The 18,773-nt window shown below is 37.7% G+C and overlaps 1 protein-coding gene across 1 annotated transcript in view; it reads right to left on the reverse strand.

Moving 5' to 3' along the window:
• Nucleotides 1–18,773, reverse strand: part of DCP1B (decapping mRNA 1B) — a 62,164-nt gene that overhangs the window by 26,804 nt on the left and 16,587 nt on the right. The window contains exons 4-5 of the mRNA XM_058191894.1: nt 5,122–5,188; nt 1,032–1,167 (exon numbers count right to left, since the gene is read on the reverse strand). Coding sequence (XP_058047877.1) covers nt 1,032–1,167; nt 5,122–5,188 — 203 coding nt within the window. The remainder of the gene's footprint in view (nt 1–1,031; nt 1,168–5,121; nt 5,189–18,773) is intronic.

Raw genomic sequence — 18,773 nt, forward strand, 5'->3', positions numbered from 1 at the left:
AGTCCTGAAGTCAAGGCCTTGATGTGGTGGCGGCTGGCTGAGAGTGCTATAGACTCTGGGCTTCTATTTTAGGCCCAGCCCTGATACTGCAACTGACACTGCGAAGTATAGAGCAGTGGTGACGCAGTGGTTAGAATGCAGTACTGCAGGGTTAACTCACTGCTCACTCCAGGAATTCTATCCTGACCGGCTCAAGGTTGACTCAGCCTTCCATCCTTCTGAGGTCGATAAAATGAGGACCGAGATTGTTGGGGGCAATATGCTGACTGCTTAGAGAGAGTTGTAAAGCACTGTGAAGTGGTATTTAAGTCTAGGCGCCATTGCTATTGCTACCTCACTGTGCAGGGTGGCCTACTCAGAGAAAAAAACATGGAGATGACGAAAACTGCAGCGTCCATAAAGCTGCCAAGCACCCAAATTTTTGTCATGTGATGGTTGGGACACTGCCATGGCCATAACTTTGGGCCCAGGTCGTAAATTCCTTCGTTCAGTGCCATCGTGGTTTTAAATGGTTGCTGAATCAATGGTCGTAAATTGAGGAATATGTCCTTGCTAATGTGGCTTTTAGCAGCATTGACAAGTACTATGATGGTCAGGCACAAAAAAATGATCCATATTTGCCTTTCCCAATTTTTATGCCATATTTATCAAAGGAAAAGATTGGGGTGGCAGGAGAGATTCATCCCTGTTAAGCATCAGTTGCTTCTCATATCTGAATAATTTCCCAGAGCTTAATTGTTTTAGAGCAGCTCATCCCAACCTAAACCACTCTGCAAGGTGTTGGACTACAAGCCTTGGGAAATTTGGGAGTTGCAATGCAATTTGGACGTTTGCTTAAAGATGATACTTGCTAATACCTGGCTTAGATGCATAGTGTAAAACACTAGCTTAATTAATTAATTAGAGAAAAGAAGAAACTCTTGTGAGCTATAGCTACAAATTAATGTAGCAGAAAAGGGCTACATAAAAAGAACGGATATATCAAACACATGAAAAAGAAAATACAATACTTTAAACAGCAGAAACCCCACCTTTGTGTATTCATCTTTGGCTCTGGTGAGCATCTGTAAGATATCCATGTCTTTCCTGTCACCAGAGCTGAGGCTGACTGGTGAAATTCCTATGCCAGATCCCTGTTGTGCTTTCAGTTGTTCTTGCTGAGTTAAACTGGAAATGGAAGGTAAAGTCAATAATGAATGAGAAAATGGGTTAATTTCTAATCACTTCAAATAGTTTAGAGAACATTAAGAACACTTTTTAGGGTTGCTGTTTTTTTAAACCTATCATAAATAAAAAGCTAAAGTTAAGGCTAAAGTTAAAGTTATTAAGGCTGATAATGTGATTTCTCCAATTTTATGCAACTGAGCTTTAAAAGACTCCAGTCTCCCCAACTCAGTCACAGCTCATTTTATGATGGCTGGAGGTTCTAAGCTGGTGAATAGATGCAAATAAATATTTAAGCACTAGTAAATGACCAATTTCCTGCCCCAGCTACTTTATAATTACTTCAAAGAGCTGAAAATGTTAACACACAGTACGTTGGTTGAACCACGGCATAACTTAACTAGGATGAAACGCTGCTTTTCCAATGCACTGAATGTATTTACAATCATATAAATATTCCCTATCTAGTCTTTTATTGAGCTACGTTTAACAATCAACAATGGCAGGATGGTTGGCTTCCAAACATAATTTATTAAGACGATGCAGTATATTTTTTTTGGGGGGGGATGACTTTCTTTCTTCTCAAAATTATTTTGTTATTGCTTTTAGCCGACCTGTTACTTATGATTTATTATATAATATTCTTGATGGACAAAGAATTTATAAATATCATCTTCCACCACATTCTTGCTACAAAAATGCTGTGTCTGTGATACCTTCAAAACTAACAAGCTGTGGAATAAATTTCCATGAATTACAGCCCATACCCTGTGTGGCTGAGCCCATTAGACTTTTTAAGTGGGTGTGGCAACATTACAGTTCAGACACCAAACAAAAGCAAAGACCTTTCCACATGATTTGAAGATCTCACAAACAGCAGAAATACTGCTGAGTACAAAACTGGGATTGTTACAGCAGGGCACTGGAATCAACTGAGGATAAAGTAAAGACTGTCATAAGATGGATATATGAAATTCTACCTCTGTCAGGGGGCCCTAAATGGGAATTAAATAGAGTATTCTGCATATCTCTATTCCAGAGAAGTTAGAATGTTTCTTGCTGTCTCGTGGCTTGGTGTAATGGCGAAGAGGGTTTCTCTGTAAGACACACTGGCAAAGGGCAGAGCAGAAAATGTAATCTCATTCTTGAGTCTCCTTCTCTATAATAAGAATGATGGTCCAGAAGCTCAAACTTCTCTATCTCTAAAGGTGTTGATTCCTACCATAGAAAGTTAGGAAAGCAGGTGTGTGTATGTGTGTGTGGGAAACAGTGTTCAGACATAAAGTAATACTTTAATTTAGGACATACAGGTACCAAGGGGGGGAATATATTATTAATGCATCCCACATGCAAGATACATCAGTAGTTTTGTTATAAGCTGGTCAGTCTTTAAGGGAGGGCGATATTGCAAAGCCCAAAGTACTGAATACAGTCCCTAGAGGTCTCTAAATTTTGCTGATGTGTTGTATTTTTTAAAATGATAGAAAGAAACAATATATATGTATGCATGTGCATATTTACATATGTACACACACACATAGAATTAATCATTCTATCATGTTCATTTAATTTACATTTAATCATGCTTAATTTTATCTTTGTGCTAACCAAGCATGCCATTCTAAGCTTTCACAAATCGAAAAAAAGTTTCTGCTCATTGTTGGTGCCTGAAAAGAACCAATACAACCATTCCTTGGGACCTCTATTAGTTATGGCTCAAGACAGGGTTGTCCCCCTCACCCCGCCACATACTTTGCCAGCTATCCAAATATCTGTTTCAGATGAATGTTGCCATGGCAACCTATTATGGATTGACAACCATTTAAGATCAGAAAGCAAAAAGACAAGAATGACAGTTCTAATAATAGAGACAAATAAGCAGGCAGCTCCCCCAAAAGAGTTCTATTGGGCCTGTGTTAATTTATTCATACAGGCTTTGAAGTTTGATATGTGCAGTGAAGGCCAAAATTGCAAATGGCATGTAATTACTGAGGATATGAAATACAAAGCAGAGGAGAACCAGAAAGGATTTCCTCAAAGTGACCAAAGGATGAGAAAATGGAACATGATCCTTAACCAAAAAGAAAGGTGTATACAAGTATTGGCAAAAACAATGCATGCCAAATTTGAACTGAGCATGATTAATCAAGCATGCTGAAGTTCCGAAAACAACAATTTAAGATTAGAAATCAGGAAATATCATGGGAAAAAAACTAGTGATATTACAGTTAATTTACATAAATCTATCCTCATTTGTAATGGAATATATATACCCCGTTTTACAAAAAGAATGTTGTAACAATAAAGGTTTGAAAAGGGGTAGCTGAAAACAACTTCATGGTACGTTCTGCAGGAAGGAAGTTTATGAATGTCATGAATTAAGGCAAAACGAGTTTGGGAAATGTATGTTGGGGATGGTACATGGCACCAGAAGAATACCCACAGCACTTATATACAGCTTCATAGTGATTTACTCTCTAAACTAGCAGTTTAGAGTCAGCATATTGCCCCCAACAATCTGGGTCCTTATTTTACCAACTTCAGAAGAATGGCTGAGTCAACCTGAGCCCATCAGGATCAAACTCATTGAAGCAAGCAGTGTCAGCCTGCAATACTGTATTCTAACCACCGCACAAATATGGAGAGGAGGAGGAGGAGGACGGAGGAGCAGCAGAATGTGAGATTGAATGGAGAGAGAGAAAGGGAGAGAGAGAGAGAGAGTCTCCTGCTTACTCCCATAAATAGGGGAACGTGAGGCCATCCAACCCAACTAGGAGCCAGTTCAACAACAGGCCAAAGAAACTATTTGACAGAGGTCTTCAAACTTGGCAGTTTTAAGACTTGTGGACTTCAACTTCCAGAACTCTCCAGCCAGCAGTTGAAGTCCACAAGTCTTAAAGCTGCCAAGTTTGAAGACCTCTGCTATTTGACATGAGACCTACTGAACTCATTTACCACAAGATTACAGATGATTATTTGGCTGGTATGACTTGGGGACTTGAGGACTTGGTTGCCTAGGGGACATTCATGGAGAACTGGCTCATTATAGCTATCTGAAACTACTATGTCAGACAATCTCTCCTGCTGGATATCATATCCTTAGGAAGTAGGAAATGACAGAACCTGTTTCCTTCATATATTTTTAGTGGGTTTTCTGGAAACATCTGGTTCTTCCCTGTAAGGAAAAAGATGCTGAATCTTTGGTTAGAGCCTGCAGGGCTATCTGTGACTGTTTGTATGTTGTATGGTTATCCATAACTTTAAATGCATTTTAAAAAGTGTATCCATATTAGAAAAATTAACACAAGGAACCTGATCTATTTGGAAAGAGGGAGCATCTCTATGCAATAATATTTATTGCATTCCACTTAGACTTACTCAGAAACCCATATATATATAAAACGCAACTATAAATACAAAGTACAATACACATACTTTTGCATTTATCAAAGATCAACAGCTACTCCAACCATTAAAAATGAAATCAAAAATCATTGTGTGCCAGGAATATTTTTTCTACTCCAAGGCAACAAAATTAAACGATCTTTTTTATAATGCAATAGTATGTATATTGATTCATGAGTAAGTGTCATGTTTTCAAAGAGACCCAAAGGTGCTTTTTCAAGAGGCAACTGGACTTTCTTTGTTTTTCCTTGAAGATATTTCACTTCTAATCCAAGAAGCACTTTTGGGACAACCACGACCTGGATGACTGAAAATCTCCATAAACATTTTCAAAGGGACTTACTCCCGTGTAGTAACATTCATAAGACCATAACTTTGGTTGATGTTCTCCTTTAATACGTTCGATGTCTCTACGTCAGCAATCTCAGTTTAAAAGAGGCTAATATTAAAAATTGTATTATAGTAACAGTGACATAACATTGAAAAAAAAAAAGATTACCATCGCCCCTCCACCGCCACCCCGCCAGTCTGTCTTTGCCAACTGGCACTTACTTTTTCATCAGCTCTGCAATTCTTTGGCATTCTTCCTTATCGTAAAACCAAATTCCATAAATGGACACTGTAAACGCACATCAAACACAAATGATGAACAACAGAGCCTCATGTACACCAGCTGCCCTTTTTGGCATTAGCAAGAATCAATGAATGTTGCTTGCAGAGGAGGTTCTAAAGCTTTAAAAATAAGACTATAAAATTCAAACAGTTGCATTTTAGTTTCTGTTCTACTACTCCATGTACTACTTATTTATATGATGTAAACGTGCAATCACAACATTTCTAGCAACCAGACCAAGCTGACTGAGTGAAGGTCTCCCACTTTGCTGTTCACAATGAACCGTTATCTTTATAGTAATGTCTTTCATAGTTCCAGAACACGCTCAGCTAATCTGCTTTGAAAACTATTCTGTTAGAAAACGACTAGACTTCATCCATGAATTTCGGCCATCCATCATACTCTGCCTCGGTTATGAGCCTTCCTCTGTTTCTGAAAGCCATCATAATACTTACCATACTCTACGTCCCCATTATTTTATTTTTCAATTTAAAAGGGGAAACGATCACTTTTGCAAATCAAAGTGACACTATGAAGCATAATCTTTATTCCTTAAAATGATCCTAGGATCCATACAGACACAAAAGCAGGGGTGTCAAAGTTAATTTCATTGAGGGCCCTGCATCAAGGTTGTGTTTGACCTTGGGGGGCTGGGCTGGGCGTGGCCAGGCTGGGAGTGGCTAGCTCAACATCAATCATGTCGGGGGCGCCTGTGGTGGCCCAAGCACTCTGCCAGCGAAAATGGGCTCAGTTTTCAACTGCCATGGCCTCCTGGCACCCTCTGCTAGTGAAAATGGAGCTCAGGAGGGCCATGTCCTTCACTGTTTCCAGGGCAGTCCCGCGGGCCAGATCTAAATACCCCACAGGCTGGATCCGGCCCCCAGGCCTTGAGTTTGACATCCCTGCCCTAAAGGCTTTGTTACAAAAATGAAATAATAGAGCCCAAGGTTATGTTTTAAAAATATATCCATCTGTACAGAAGAGGAAAAAAATCCTGAAATTTCTATGTGCTTCCTGTTAAATGAGTTCCATTGTTATTGTTCCATTTTTTAAAACATTTCAAGCTCCATGTTCACTTCATTATTACAGTTATATTACTCAAACTCTACAAATCTCAGCTTCATAGTAGAATCTCATAAAAAACCAATATACGTTACATCAACAATTAGAAAAACTTCGCAGGATCAGGCTAAAATGTCCCATATATTTCTACATCTAGTCCTCGACTTAGAACCACAACTGAGTCCAAAATTTCCATAGATAGATAGATAGATAGATAGATAGATAGATAGATACACACATAGATAGATAGATAAATAGGTAAAGGTTTCCCCTCGCACATATGTGCTAGTTGTTTCCGACTCTAGGGGGTGGTGTTCATCTCCGTTTCAAAGCCTAAGAGCCAATGCTATCTGAAGACGTCTCCATGGTCATGTGGCAGGCATGACTAAATGCCAAAAGCGCACGGAACGCTGTTACCTTCCCACCAAAGGTGGTCCCTATTTTTCTACTTGTATTTTTTACATGCTTTCGAACTGCTAGGTTGGCAGAAGCTGGGACAAGTAATGGGAGCTCACCCCATTACGCGGCACTAGGGATTCGAACTGCTGAACTGCCAACCTTTCGATCAACAAGCTCAGCATCTTAGCCACTGGGCCACCACATCCCTTGATAGATAGATAGTTAGAGATACACAATTGTTTACCACTTTCTGTCCCTATGTTATGGTTTGCCTCCGTCTGTTATCTCCAAACTTCTTTATCCGCTCGCTATCTTCTTCTGCCAAATTTACCTCCTCAGTATTTCCCAGTGTCTCCCTAACTTCCCCATCCTCTTCCATCCTCACCGCCTTCCCCCACTTCGCTTGACAGTTCCCAGCCTGTCCATTCTTCTCCATCTCTCCCGTACTGCCTTCTGCAATCCTGTCTGCTCACCCATATACATAAGACTGCAAGAGGGAGGTGTTTCGCCTGAAAAAATAATTGCATTTTTCTTTGGTTGAGGATTCTTTGATACTGCAGCTACAAACAAACGACAAAAGCTCCATGCCTTTTTCTTTAAAAAAAGAAATTAAGTAATAAGAGAAAAAAAATGTCCCTGACTATGCAATGACTTTAACCATGCATCCATGCAGTTTTCTTGACAACACTATAGAAGTGTTTTGCCCCTATCTACTAATTTTTGTTGTTTTTTGTTTGTTTAGTCTACAGTCCTGGGAATCCCCAGTGATCTGTCTTCCAAGTATCAACTACACCCAATCTTGCTTAGTTTGTGAATCCAAAGTTGGCCCAGGTTCTAGTACTTGCTGAAAAAAACCCCCACTATGCTTTTTAAAATATACAGTTTCTTTCTAATCAGTTGAAGGAACTATGAAACAACCGCTCCTGCTGAAGAAAAAAAAAAACTCCAGCTACTTCTTTTGGGGAGGATGAGGTAGAGTTTTCCTACTATAGCTTCTTCCAGATAAAATAAAATAAAATAATTATAAAATACATAAATTAAATAACAAAAGAAATAAAAAGTGGTTCCACTAACTCTAGGGCTGTATTCATTTTATTTTAGTTTACTTTATGTTTTTTTATCAAACTTATTAACTGCCCATCAGCCTCACTGAGGGGCTCTGTATTGCCCTAAAGTAGTTTAGTTTGAGTTTGAGTTTGAGTTTGAGTTTGAGTTTGAGTTTTAGGTTTAGGTTTAGGTTTAGGTTTGGTTTCTAGAACATAAGCTATACCTTTTCAGAGATCTCTTCCGTTGCTGATATACCTTTATCAAAAATATCTTTTTCATAGAAGATTAAAAAAGTGGCTGATTTTTTAAAAAAGATATTAACTGGAATTTTGCCAACAGATAATTGACATCAAAAGCCTCCTTTCTTATCCATGTGAAGCAGAAGTATAATTTGAGGAATATCAAATGTACCTCTAAATATATACCAAATTAGAGGACAAGTCTATGAACACAACAAACAGGGAAGCATATCATTGCTTTTTCACAATGGCCGGATATAAATATTGCATTGACGATGTAGTTTGGTTTTGGCCTAGAATGCTGTGTGAATCAATTACTGCGACTTAAAAATTATGATTTGTTGCTTAGCTTGCTGTGCAAACTATAAGTTAATTGTAGTTTATTCAATAAATCATGGATAAATAAACCTTGGTTCTATCCAACATATGAGCCCAGTCACCATATGGAAAAGCAGACGTGATGTTTCTGCATGAGCTGAGCAAGTCTATGCTAACAGAGACATCTGCTAGTTGTATTCTTTTTGAATACAAAGATGGGGGATATAGGAAAAAAATTTCATTGTTATTTATGAGGTCCTTGGGAAATCCAAGAATAAGCTTATTTCTGTAATAAATGTTTCTAACATCTTTCCCTATAACTTTTTCCAATAATGTTAAAACCACACAAGGTATGAATCAATCCCTTTCTATTTATCATAACATAAATCAAGCCATCCAATTGCTTGGGGCTACAGATCTAAAATACTGAAAAAAATGGACTCTCTTAAAATAGAACAATATCTAAAGGATGCTATTAACGCAAGTCATATCTGGAACAAACAGTACGCTACCCATTAACGTAGGTCTAAAGGGAAGAAGAAAAATCGACCATATTGTATTCCCAGGAGGGACTCTTGCGCCTATTAAAGCAGACAAAGCAAAAACATTTTGTTAGGAGTGAGAACAAGCTTATTCCATGTTCAGACAAGCAAGAAAACATAAACCAGAACCCACTTCTGTGAGTTGGAGAGACAGTGGGACACTTGTTTCTCAACTGTGGCTGATCTTTCTGTTTTATTTATTAAACAAATAAATCTTCCCTTTGGCCAGAAGAGGATACTAGTTTACAGATGAACTCTCCATCTTTCATCTCCTGTTAAGAACTCACTAGTAATATAGGTAATAACAATAGCACTTAGATGAGGACCCAGATTGTTGGGGGCAATAAGTTGACTTTGTATATAATATACAAATGGATGAAGACTATTGCTTGACATAGTGTAAGCCGCCCTGAGTCTTCGGAGAAGGGCGGGATATAAATGCAAATAATAATAATAATAATAATAATAATAATAATAATAATAATAATAATAATAATAATAATAATAATAATTTATATACCGCTTTACAGTACTTTACAGCCCTCTCTAAATGGTTTACAGAGTCAGCATATTGTTTGCCCCCCACAATTTGGGTCCTCATTTTACCCACCTTGGAAGGATGGAAGGTGAGTCAACCTTCAGCCTGGTGAGATTTGAATCCTCGAGTTATGACCATAATGGAGCCTACCCATTACAATCAAAAATTGGGAGGGCGTTAACTAAACCACCTCACTTAACAAGTCCCTATCTCTACTACCCTCTATACATTTGTTAAATAAATGTGCGGGTCATTCAGTAGAACATGAAGTGCCTCAGGGGTAGGAGAGTCTCTAGCCCAGGCACAAGTCCACCTACCTCCAGCCTTCAAGGCCTTCCCCAACCCAAGATACCCCATGTTACGCTTCCCACCCCTTGCGTCTCCACAGCCACTTGGGCCTCCTCCTCACCCCTCCAACCACCACCATCGTCATCGATTGCTCATCTACCTTTTGATGTCTCTAGAAGATTGGTGTGCGGAAGGAGGACAGGCCAGTCCATTGCTGGGCCACATGGCAGAATTCCACAAGCACTTGTCTTTTTTCTGAGATGTTGGCAAAGCTCTTGGGTTTTCCTTTCCTTGCTAGTCACCAGCCTCCCCATCCCTCAGTGATGACCACTGGTGGAATTCTGCTATGTGGCCCAGTGATGGAGCTCTGGAGAGCTTCGAAAGGTAGGTGAGCAATTGGTGATGGGTGAAGAGGAGTGGAGTGGCAAAGCAGACCCAGTGCCTAGGGGACCCAACAGGGTAGGATGGTGAAGAAATAGAAAGTGGGGGGACATGTTGCAGCATCTCTGCAGTCAGTCACAAGGATGAATGACCGCAGAAGTGCTGCGACAGACCTAACTTTGGGACTGGGTCATAAGTAACTTTGGGGGTTTGGCGTAACTTTGAACCATTGCTAAATGACCTCTTGTAACCTGAGAACTATCTGTACTCCACATAAAAAGTAACCCTTCCACGTTTTCTCATCTCTTTAAGAAGCTCAAAAGTATCAGTGGGGCACATCTTCTCCTGTTTTATGTGATGAAGAGCCTTATTATTTTGCAATGCACTTGCTCACACTTAGGTGTAGCTGCATATTTTCTAATGGGTGCCAAATACCACTTAACATAGTTCACATTCTGGATCCAAAAAGAAGGACTTAAAACAGAGCCACGAAACAAGTCAAGTCCATCTTGCTCAAATATAACCAGATATAGATTAGAAATCTCTCTATATAATCAGGAAATCTGTGGTGGATATGTGGCCGTAAGTAGAAGAAAATACACAGCTACAAAAAGTATGTACTGACCAGTAGTGGTATTCAGCTGGTTCTAACCGGTTCGAATGAACTGATAGTGGCAACTGTGGGAGGCTCTGCTCATACGTCATCACGTTTTTGACGCTCTGCGCAAGTGCAGAAGGTCCTGTTCATGCGCAGAGGTGTCGTGCGTGAGCGAAGCAAGCGTGCACATGCTCACATTTGCCAACTGGTAGCGAAGGTAGGCGAATACCACCCCTGGCACTGACTTAATAATGCTGCACTGTGGCTTCTTCTCCTTGGTGAAAAGACCATTGATCAATATATCCCAAGATTCAGAAGAGCAAAGTGTTCTTTTAAATTTAAAGGTCCTTTAAATCCTGTTCTCAAAAACAGAAACAATTTCAAAGAAAGCCCAGAGGCCTGTTAGGATATACAATTAGAAAGAATATTTTACAAGAAGACTCCCCCCCACTCTCTCTCTCCCTCCCTCCCTCTCTCTCTCTTGTCTGGAGGAGAAGAGATACACTTGCATTCATCAATCTAGGAAGCCTTAAAATAAAGCAAAGGCTGTGTTGGCCACTGCATGATTTATGTTCCCAAGAAACAAATAACTGAGCCTCTTTACCATCTTCTGAGCTCAGTCTGTGAAGCCACTTGCAACCTCCAGATAATTTCACTAGAAAGGTTGCATCATTACAAAATGGACTGCATGCCTTTCCTTTTAAGGGGATGCTATCCTTCACTTATTTTTTTAATTGCTGGAAAATATGTGAAGGCGCTGCCCTGGAACAAACCCTTTATATCAAGGCATATATGTAAAAGGATCAGGAAATGCCCCTGCATGTTCTGCATTGTATATTGACTCAATTAATTCCCTTGTCTTATGTCATAACTCAATTGCTCTGGTTCCGATATCTTTATATACACAACTTGTGGCTTGGGGAAAATATGTTCTCTTACTAGGCGAAACCCAGAAAAAACCCAAAAACTCTATCTTCAAAAAACAAGGCTATGTTATCAGAAACTGCCACGGTGGTGATGATGTATGACAACCAGAGGCCTCCATGGCTCAGGGAGGTGATGAACTGACAGGCAGATGGAGTCCATTAACTCCACTTCTCAGTATAAGTTTTCCTGTAAAACTAACTGAAGGAGAAAAGGACTGCGAGCAACCATAAGGCATAGGCTTTAAAGAACAGTCTGGAAGGAAAAACCTAAAAAGAAAAAAAAAACTTTACTTAAAGTGCCTTCCTAATAGTATTTGGGCGAGGAGGAGGAGCATTAACCCAATTTGGCTATTATCACATATTTTGTGGCAATCTGACTACTTTGACCAGATAGCAATTTTTTTTTGCATGGCGTTAAGTTAGAGAACCGTTCCTGCTATTATTCTGTTTTTTTATCTATCTGGATTGTGAATTCCGAAGAAGATGTTTCAGACCCTCGTTCGGAAAGCAACATCAGCATATCGTCCACTACCTTCACATCAGCCAGGGGAACCTGAGGTGAAATATGCAGGCAAGATGGTTCATGAAACTCAACTCAGCTGCTTCTATATGCCACCCGGAGGTAAGGAGTCACAGTAATGTGTTCTACAAAAATTAAATTCTTACTTGATGGTGGTATATTTGGTTCAAATTCTGTTTTGGGGTAGTGAAGAGCCAGGTTTAAAGTTCAGATTATATCTTTTCTAATAGTTGTCCTCAGAGCAATCCCGGCTCAGCAAATCAAAATATTAATTAATATGAATGCGCTTCTATTCGGAGAAGATTCTACAGTGAATTTGCTAGGGGAATATGAAAATAAATTATAGACTTTACAATATTATAGTAAGAGAGATATACTGCTATATATCAAAATAAAGAATTGTTTTGCATTGACTAATATACTTGGGATTAGAATGTACAGGCTATAATCTAATTCAAAAGAGGAAATTTATACATTTTAAGATTAAAAAATTCATGTACATCAATTCCATGTACAGTTTTGTTTTTATTTTCTCTGCAGAAAAAAAAATCTGGCTATTCTTTTGAAGCTTGCCATTCTCCAAGCCCTTCCAATTTATTCTTTTTTAAATTTAAAATTGCAATTTGTAGCTTGTGACTTAAACGTAACAACAGCCTAAGGAATGGCAGTCGTGTCTTTTAAAGATGTAAGAAAAGATTGATTTTCAAATATTACAGTTTTTTTCATATTTCATATTTCAATAGTACTTAGTAAGTAAAGTCACACCAAATTTTGACTGATTTTTATCTTGTTGCATAAAATCACTTTTGTCTGTAAGGATTCAATGGCAGAATAGAACACAAATAGACGTTTGAAGTATCCTTCTTAAAAATAAAGCGGTATTCCAACTTCTACTACTGTCTGCTTAGTGTGGTCTATCTTATCTTTAAGAAATGTCTAGAATTCTCCCACGTAGTAGTATATTCCAACACCAACACCACAATCCCTCAAATTTTCAAACAAACTGAAATGTTACCTATGTGCTGAACTTTATGAAGGGGAAACACTTTTAAATGCATTAATTGCTCGTATGAATCACTCTTCATATCTTTAAAAACCTAAACAAAATAAAATTCCATCACATAATCTTTCACATGGATTAGAAACTCTACAATGAAGCTGGAAAAAAGTACCCGACGCAAAACTGGTGCTAACTGCTGACAGTCTGCATACTTTTGTTATCTTAGGCTCTTGAATTCATCTCTTCTAACATGGCAGAGTTTTACTCTGATACAGTATTAAGCATGAAGTTGTAGACTAAAATCTCTACATCTGAATTAGGTATAAACTCACATGTTGTCGAGGTAACACAGTTTACATACATACATACATATATGTGTATGTGTGTGTGTATATGTATGTATGTATGTATGTATTATATATATATGTATACGGTATATATGTGTATACCGTATATATATGTATACTCTGTGTGTGTGTGTGTGTGTGTGTGTGTGTGTGTGTGTGTGTGTGTGTATGTCTTGGCATATTCGGGTCTTTTCCTGTTTAAGGTTGAGAGTATCTTGGTGACGTTTCGACGACAACGTAATCGAAACATCGCCAAGATACTCTCAACCTTACACGGGAAAAGATCCAAATACGTCAAGACCTACATACCTATACCCATGAAAACCTATGAAAACAAATATATATATATTTGTTTTCTGAGGTTTTCGCGGGTGTTTGTATGTAGGTCTTTGGTTATTCGGGTTTTCTCCCGCGTAAAATTGGAAGTATCTTGGCGACGTTTCGACGAAGTCTCATTCGTCATCTTCAGCTTCAGCTTCGTGCTTCGTGCTTCTGGGAGCAATAACCAAAGACCTACATATATACATACATACATACATACATACATACATACATACATACATATATATATATTTGGTTCAAATTCTGTTTTGGGGTAGTGAAGAGCCAGGTTTAAAGTTCAGATTATATCTTTTCTAATAGTTGTCCTCAGAGCAATCCCGGCTCAGCAAATCAAAATATTAATTAATATGAATGCGCTTCTATTCGGAGAAGATTCTACAGTGAATTTGCTAGGGGAATATGAAAATAAATTATAGACTTTACAATATTATAGTAAGAGAGATATACTGCTATATATCAAAATAAAGAATTGTTTTGCATTGACTAATATACTTGGGATTAGAATGTACAGGCTATAATCTAATTCAAAAGAGGAAATTTATACATTTTAAGATTAAAAAATTCATGTACATCAATTCCATGTACAGTTTTGTTTTTATTTTCTCTGCAGAAAAAAAAATCTGGCTATTCTTTTGAAGCTTGCCATTCTCCAAGCCCTTCCAATTTATTCTTTTTTAAATTTAAAATTGCAATTTGTAGCTTGTGACTTAAACGTAACAACAGCCTAAGGAATGGCAGTCGTGTCTTTTAAAGATGTAAGAAAAGATTGATTTTCAAATATTACAGTTTTTTTCATATTTCATATTTCAATAGTACTTAGTAAGTAAAGTCACACCAAATTTTGACTGATTTTTATCTTGTTGCATAAAATCACTTTTGTCTGTAAGGATTCAATGGCAGAATAGAACACAAATAGACGTTTGAAGTATCCTTCTTAAAAATAAAGCGGTATTCCAACTTCTACTACTGTCTGCTTAGTGTGGTCTATCTTATCTTTAAGAAATGTCTAGAATTCTCCCACGTAGTAGTATATTCCAACACCAACACCACAATCCCTCAAATTTTCAAACAAACTGAAATGTTACCTATGTGCTGAACTTTATGAAGGGGAAACACTTTTAAATGCATTAATTGCTCGTATGAATCACTCTTCATATCTTTAAAAACCTAAACAAAATAAAATTCCATCACATAATCTTTCACATGGATTAGAAACTCTACAATGAAGCTGGAAAAAAGTACCCGACGCAAAACTGGTGCTAACTGCTGACAGTCTGCATACTTTTGTTATCTTAGGCTCTTGAATTCATCTCTTCTAACATGGCAGAGTTTTACTCTGATACAGTATTAAGCATGAAGTTGTAGACTAAAATCTCTACATCTGAATTAGGTATAAACTCACATGTTGTCGAGGTAACACAGTTTACATACATACATACATATATGTGTATGTGTGTGTGTATATGTATGTATGTATGTATATATATATGTATACGGTATATATGTATACCGTATATATATGTATACTGTGTGTGTGTGTGTGTGTGTGTGTGTGTGTGTGTGTGTGTGTGTGTGTATGTCTTGGCATATTCGGGTCTTTTCCTGTTTAAGGTTGAGAGTATCTTGGTGACGTTTCGACGACAACGTAATCGAAACATCGCCAAGATACTCTCAACCTTACACGGGAAAAGATCCAAATACGTCAAGACCTACATACCTATACCCATGAAAACCTATGAAAACAAATATATATATATTTGTTTTCTGGGGTTTTCACGGTGTTTGTATGTAGGTCTTTGGTTATTCGGGTTTTCTCCCGCGTAAAATTGGAAGTATCTTGGCGACGTTTCGACGAAGTCTCATTCGTCATCTTCAGGCTTCAGCTTCGTGCTTCTGGGAGCAATAACCAAAGACCTACACACACACACACACACACACACACACACACACACACACACGTTTTCTGAGGTTTTCACGGGTGTTTGTATGTAGAAGCACGAAGCTGAAGCCTGAAGATGACGAATGAGACTTCGTCGAAACGTCGCCAAGACACTTCCAATTTTACATGGGAGAAAACCTGAACAACCAAAGACCTACATATATACATACATACATACATACATACATACATACATATATATATATATATATATATATGCAAGAGAAATAAAGGAAACAAAACATCCGTTGGTTTGATATTTTTATCACTATACACAATACTGCTGAGACTAGTTAATCTATCATGTTTGCGGTGACACATAGCAGTTCTTTAAGATGCCAAGAAGTTTTCCCTTACAGTACCTGAATTTTTAAAATTCTAGATGGTGTCACTGATCTTGAGATTTTGGAAGGGAAAAGCTTGAGTTCTAGTCTTAAGCAGGAATACCTATAATTGCCACAGTTGAAGAGTACTACAGGTAGTCCTCAACTTAAAACAGTTCATTTAGTGACTGTTCAAAATGATAGCGGCACTAAAAAAAAAGATCATTTTTCAAACTGCAGCATCCCCATGGTCACGTGATCAAAATTCAGGCACCCTAATCCTAATCACTTTACAACTGGTTCATATTTATGAGGGCTGCAGTGTCCCACGGTCATGTGATTCGCTTCCGACATGCAAAGTCAATGGGGAAACCAGATTCACTTAACAAACATGTTGCTAACTTAACAATTGCAATGTTTCACTTAACAACTGGGGAAAGCAAGGTCATAAAAATGGGGCAAAATTTAAATGTTTCACTTAGCGACAAAAATTTTGGGTTCAATTGCGGTTGTAAGTTGAGGACTTTGAGTATGTGCCTTGAAAGATTAGTTGAAAATTAATTAAAAATTAAAATTTTTTAGCCTCCGAGCTTTTGCTTGGAAAATATTCCACTCTGACAATTTTAATGCTGCTCGGACTTACGTAAGGAAGGCTGTGAAAAAGTCTTGTATATTCTACCTATTTTACTTCTCATAATACCCACCTAAAACGAACCTAATACCCACCTAAAATTAACCTAATCTGAAATCCAAGTGAAATGTATTAAAAATGGCTTGCTAAACCATCTCGTTGATTATTCACTAAGGTTATCATTTTGCTATTCAAAAAACTTTGTGCGGACGGCAACCAGAGAACTCTATTATTGTGTGACACTTCTCAACTTGAAATAACATTCTGGGAGAAATGTGAGGTTAACAAGCTCGTGCTATGGAATAAAAAAACTGAGTAAGAAAAAAAAGCATATGCAAGACAGCTGTTTAAGAATCCATCAATCATCTCTACTAATTTGGAAATGTAACAGCTGGATCAACTATTGAAATAACTCTAATCCAAGTATGGTTTAGAACTAAAGTAATATTGCTGATTTCAGTGTTCCCGTGGCTAAATATTATTAACTATAGAATATGTTCTGAGCAGAGTTACATCCACCTCGCCTTAAAATCCAGGTTTTAATCCAGGCACAGGAGAACTATATAATATAAAGAACTGGTTAACCAGCATTAAAATGCAGACAGAATGGTAGTCAAAATTATACATAACAGAAATAGAGTTCAAAGAATTTAAGTACTAGCCTATTTAAGGGCATAAAAAGGTAATTTTCTTACAGTAAGCAATAATTTTGCTTCCCAGCTATAGTTAGCTAGACCAAGAAAATACCTATTATTGAGTTTTATTTGTACTTACAGATGAAGTGAAACTATTTTTTGAATAAACATTTTGAATTGAAATAGGAAAATGTTCGCTGAAGGAAAACAGCAAACAATATATTCTAAATAATTAACAATAAAAGTAAACAAGATTGCTTTCAGAAGATTATATCTTAGCATATTAAACTGAGGTATTTGTCAAGCTCTTTGTCTATATAAACAGCTCTTTCATAACATGAGAAAATAAAACAAAAAGCCCTTAATTACTATCTTTTTGTTTTATTGGAACCCGCTAGGATAGCAGTACCTTAGTTGACCTTGACTGATCTTGAAAATCTAGTAGTGTCATACAGTAACTTGGATGAGGGACCACCAGTCCTAAATACATTTTACTTAATATATATTTAGGAGTAGAAAATCTGTGAAGAAAAACAGATTTGTAAAGTCCTTGGTGTTCTCTGGGCTTAGTTGTTGCTTGCAGATGTTGCATTACCTAACTAGGTAACATCAGATTTGCTCTCTGTTTATATATATAAACTTGCCCTGCCAGTGGTGGTGGTGCTTGGTTTTCTTTTGGGTAGATCCTTGATGAAGGTATTGTTTTTTGCTGGATTGTTTGCCTGGTGTTAATCCCTGCTTATTTGGATGTATTCCACAATTCCGTTCTCACTACATATATTTTTCTCCTACTGAAATATTAGTCACCTAAAGGTAAAGGTTCCCTTTGCACATATGTGCTAGTCATTCCCAACTCTAGGGGGCGGTGCTCATCTCGGTTTCAAAGCCGAAGAGCCAGCACTGTCCGAAGACGTCTCCGTGGTCATGGGGCCGGCATGACTAAATGCCAGAGGCGCATGGAACGCTGTTACCTTCCCACCAAAGATGGTCCCTATTTTTCTACTTGCATTTTTTACGTGCTTTCGAACTGTTAGGTTGGCAGAAGCTGGGACAAGTAACGGAAGCTCACTAGGGATTCAAACCATTGAACTGCCGACCTTTCGATCGACAAGCTCAGTGTCTTAGCCACCGCACAATTTAATTTTTCTCAACTTCTTCAAGAGTTGATATGCCAGCCAAATGGCATTATAAACTTCATTCAAAATTGTTAGGGGTCCTCTTCCATAAAATTCCTTAAAAGAGGAGGCTTTCCATGTATTACTAAAATGAATTCCAGTGCCATTTGGTTTTTTTTTAACTATTTTATTTTTATTTTTATAAACATATGTAAAAAAACATCTTTGTGAACAGATTGTCAGTCGGTATACCCTGAAACACATTTCAAGTTCCGTCTATACAATATATTTCCTTCTCCTTCATTCAAATTAGTAGTTTTTGCACCTTTCTCATAAAAATTGTATCCAATGCCAATAAAATTTAAATAAAATCTATTCTCCAATTCAATACTCGTTTCCCT

The sequence above is a fragment of the Ahaetulla prasina genome, chromosome 7, assembly GCF_028640845.1.
Source record: "Ahaetulla prasina isolate Xishuangbanna chromosome 7, ASM2864084v1, whole genome shotgun sequence".
Classification (NCBI taxonomy): domain Eukaryota; kingdom Metazoa; phylum Chordata; class Lepidosauria; order Squamata; family Colubridae; genus Ahaetulla; species Ahaetulla prasina.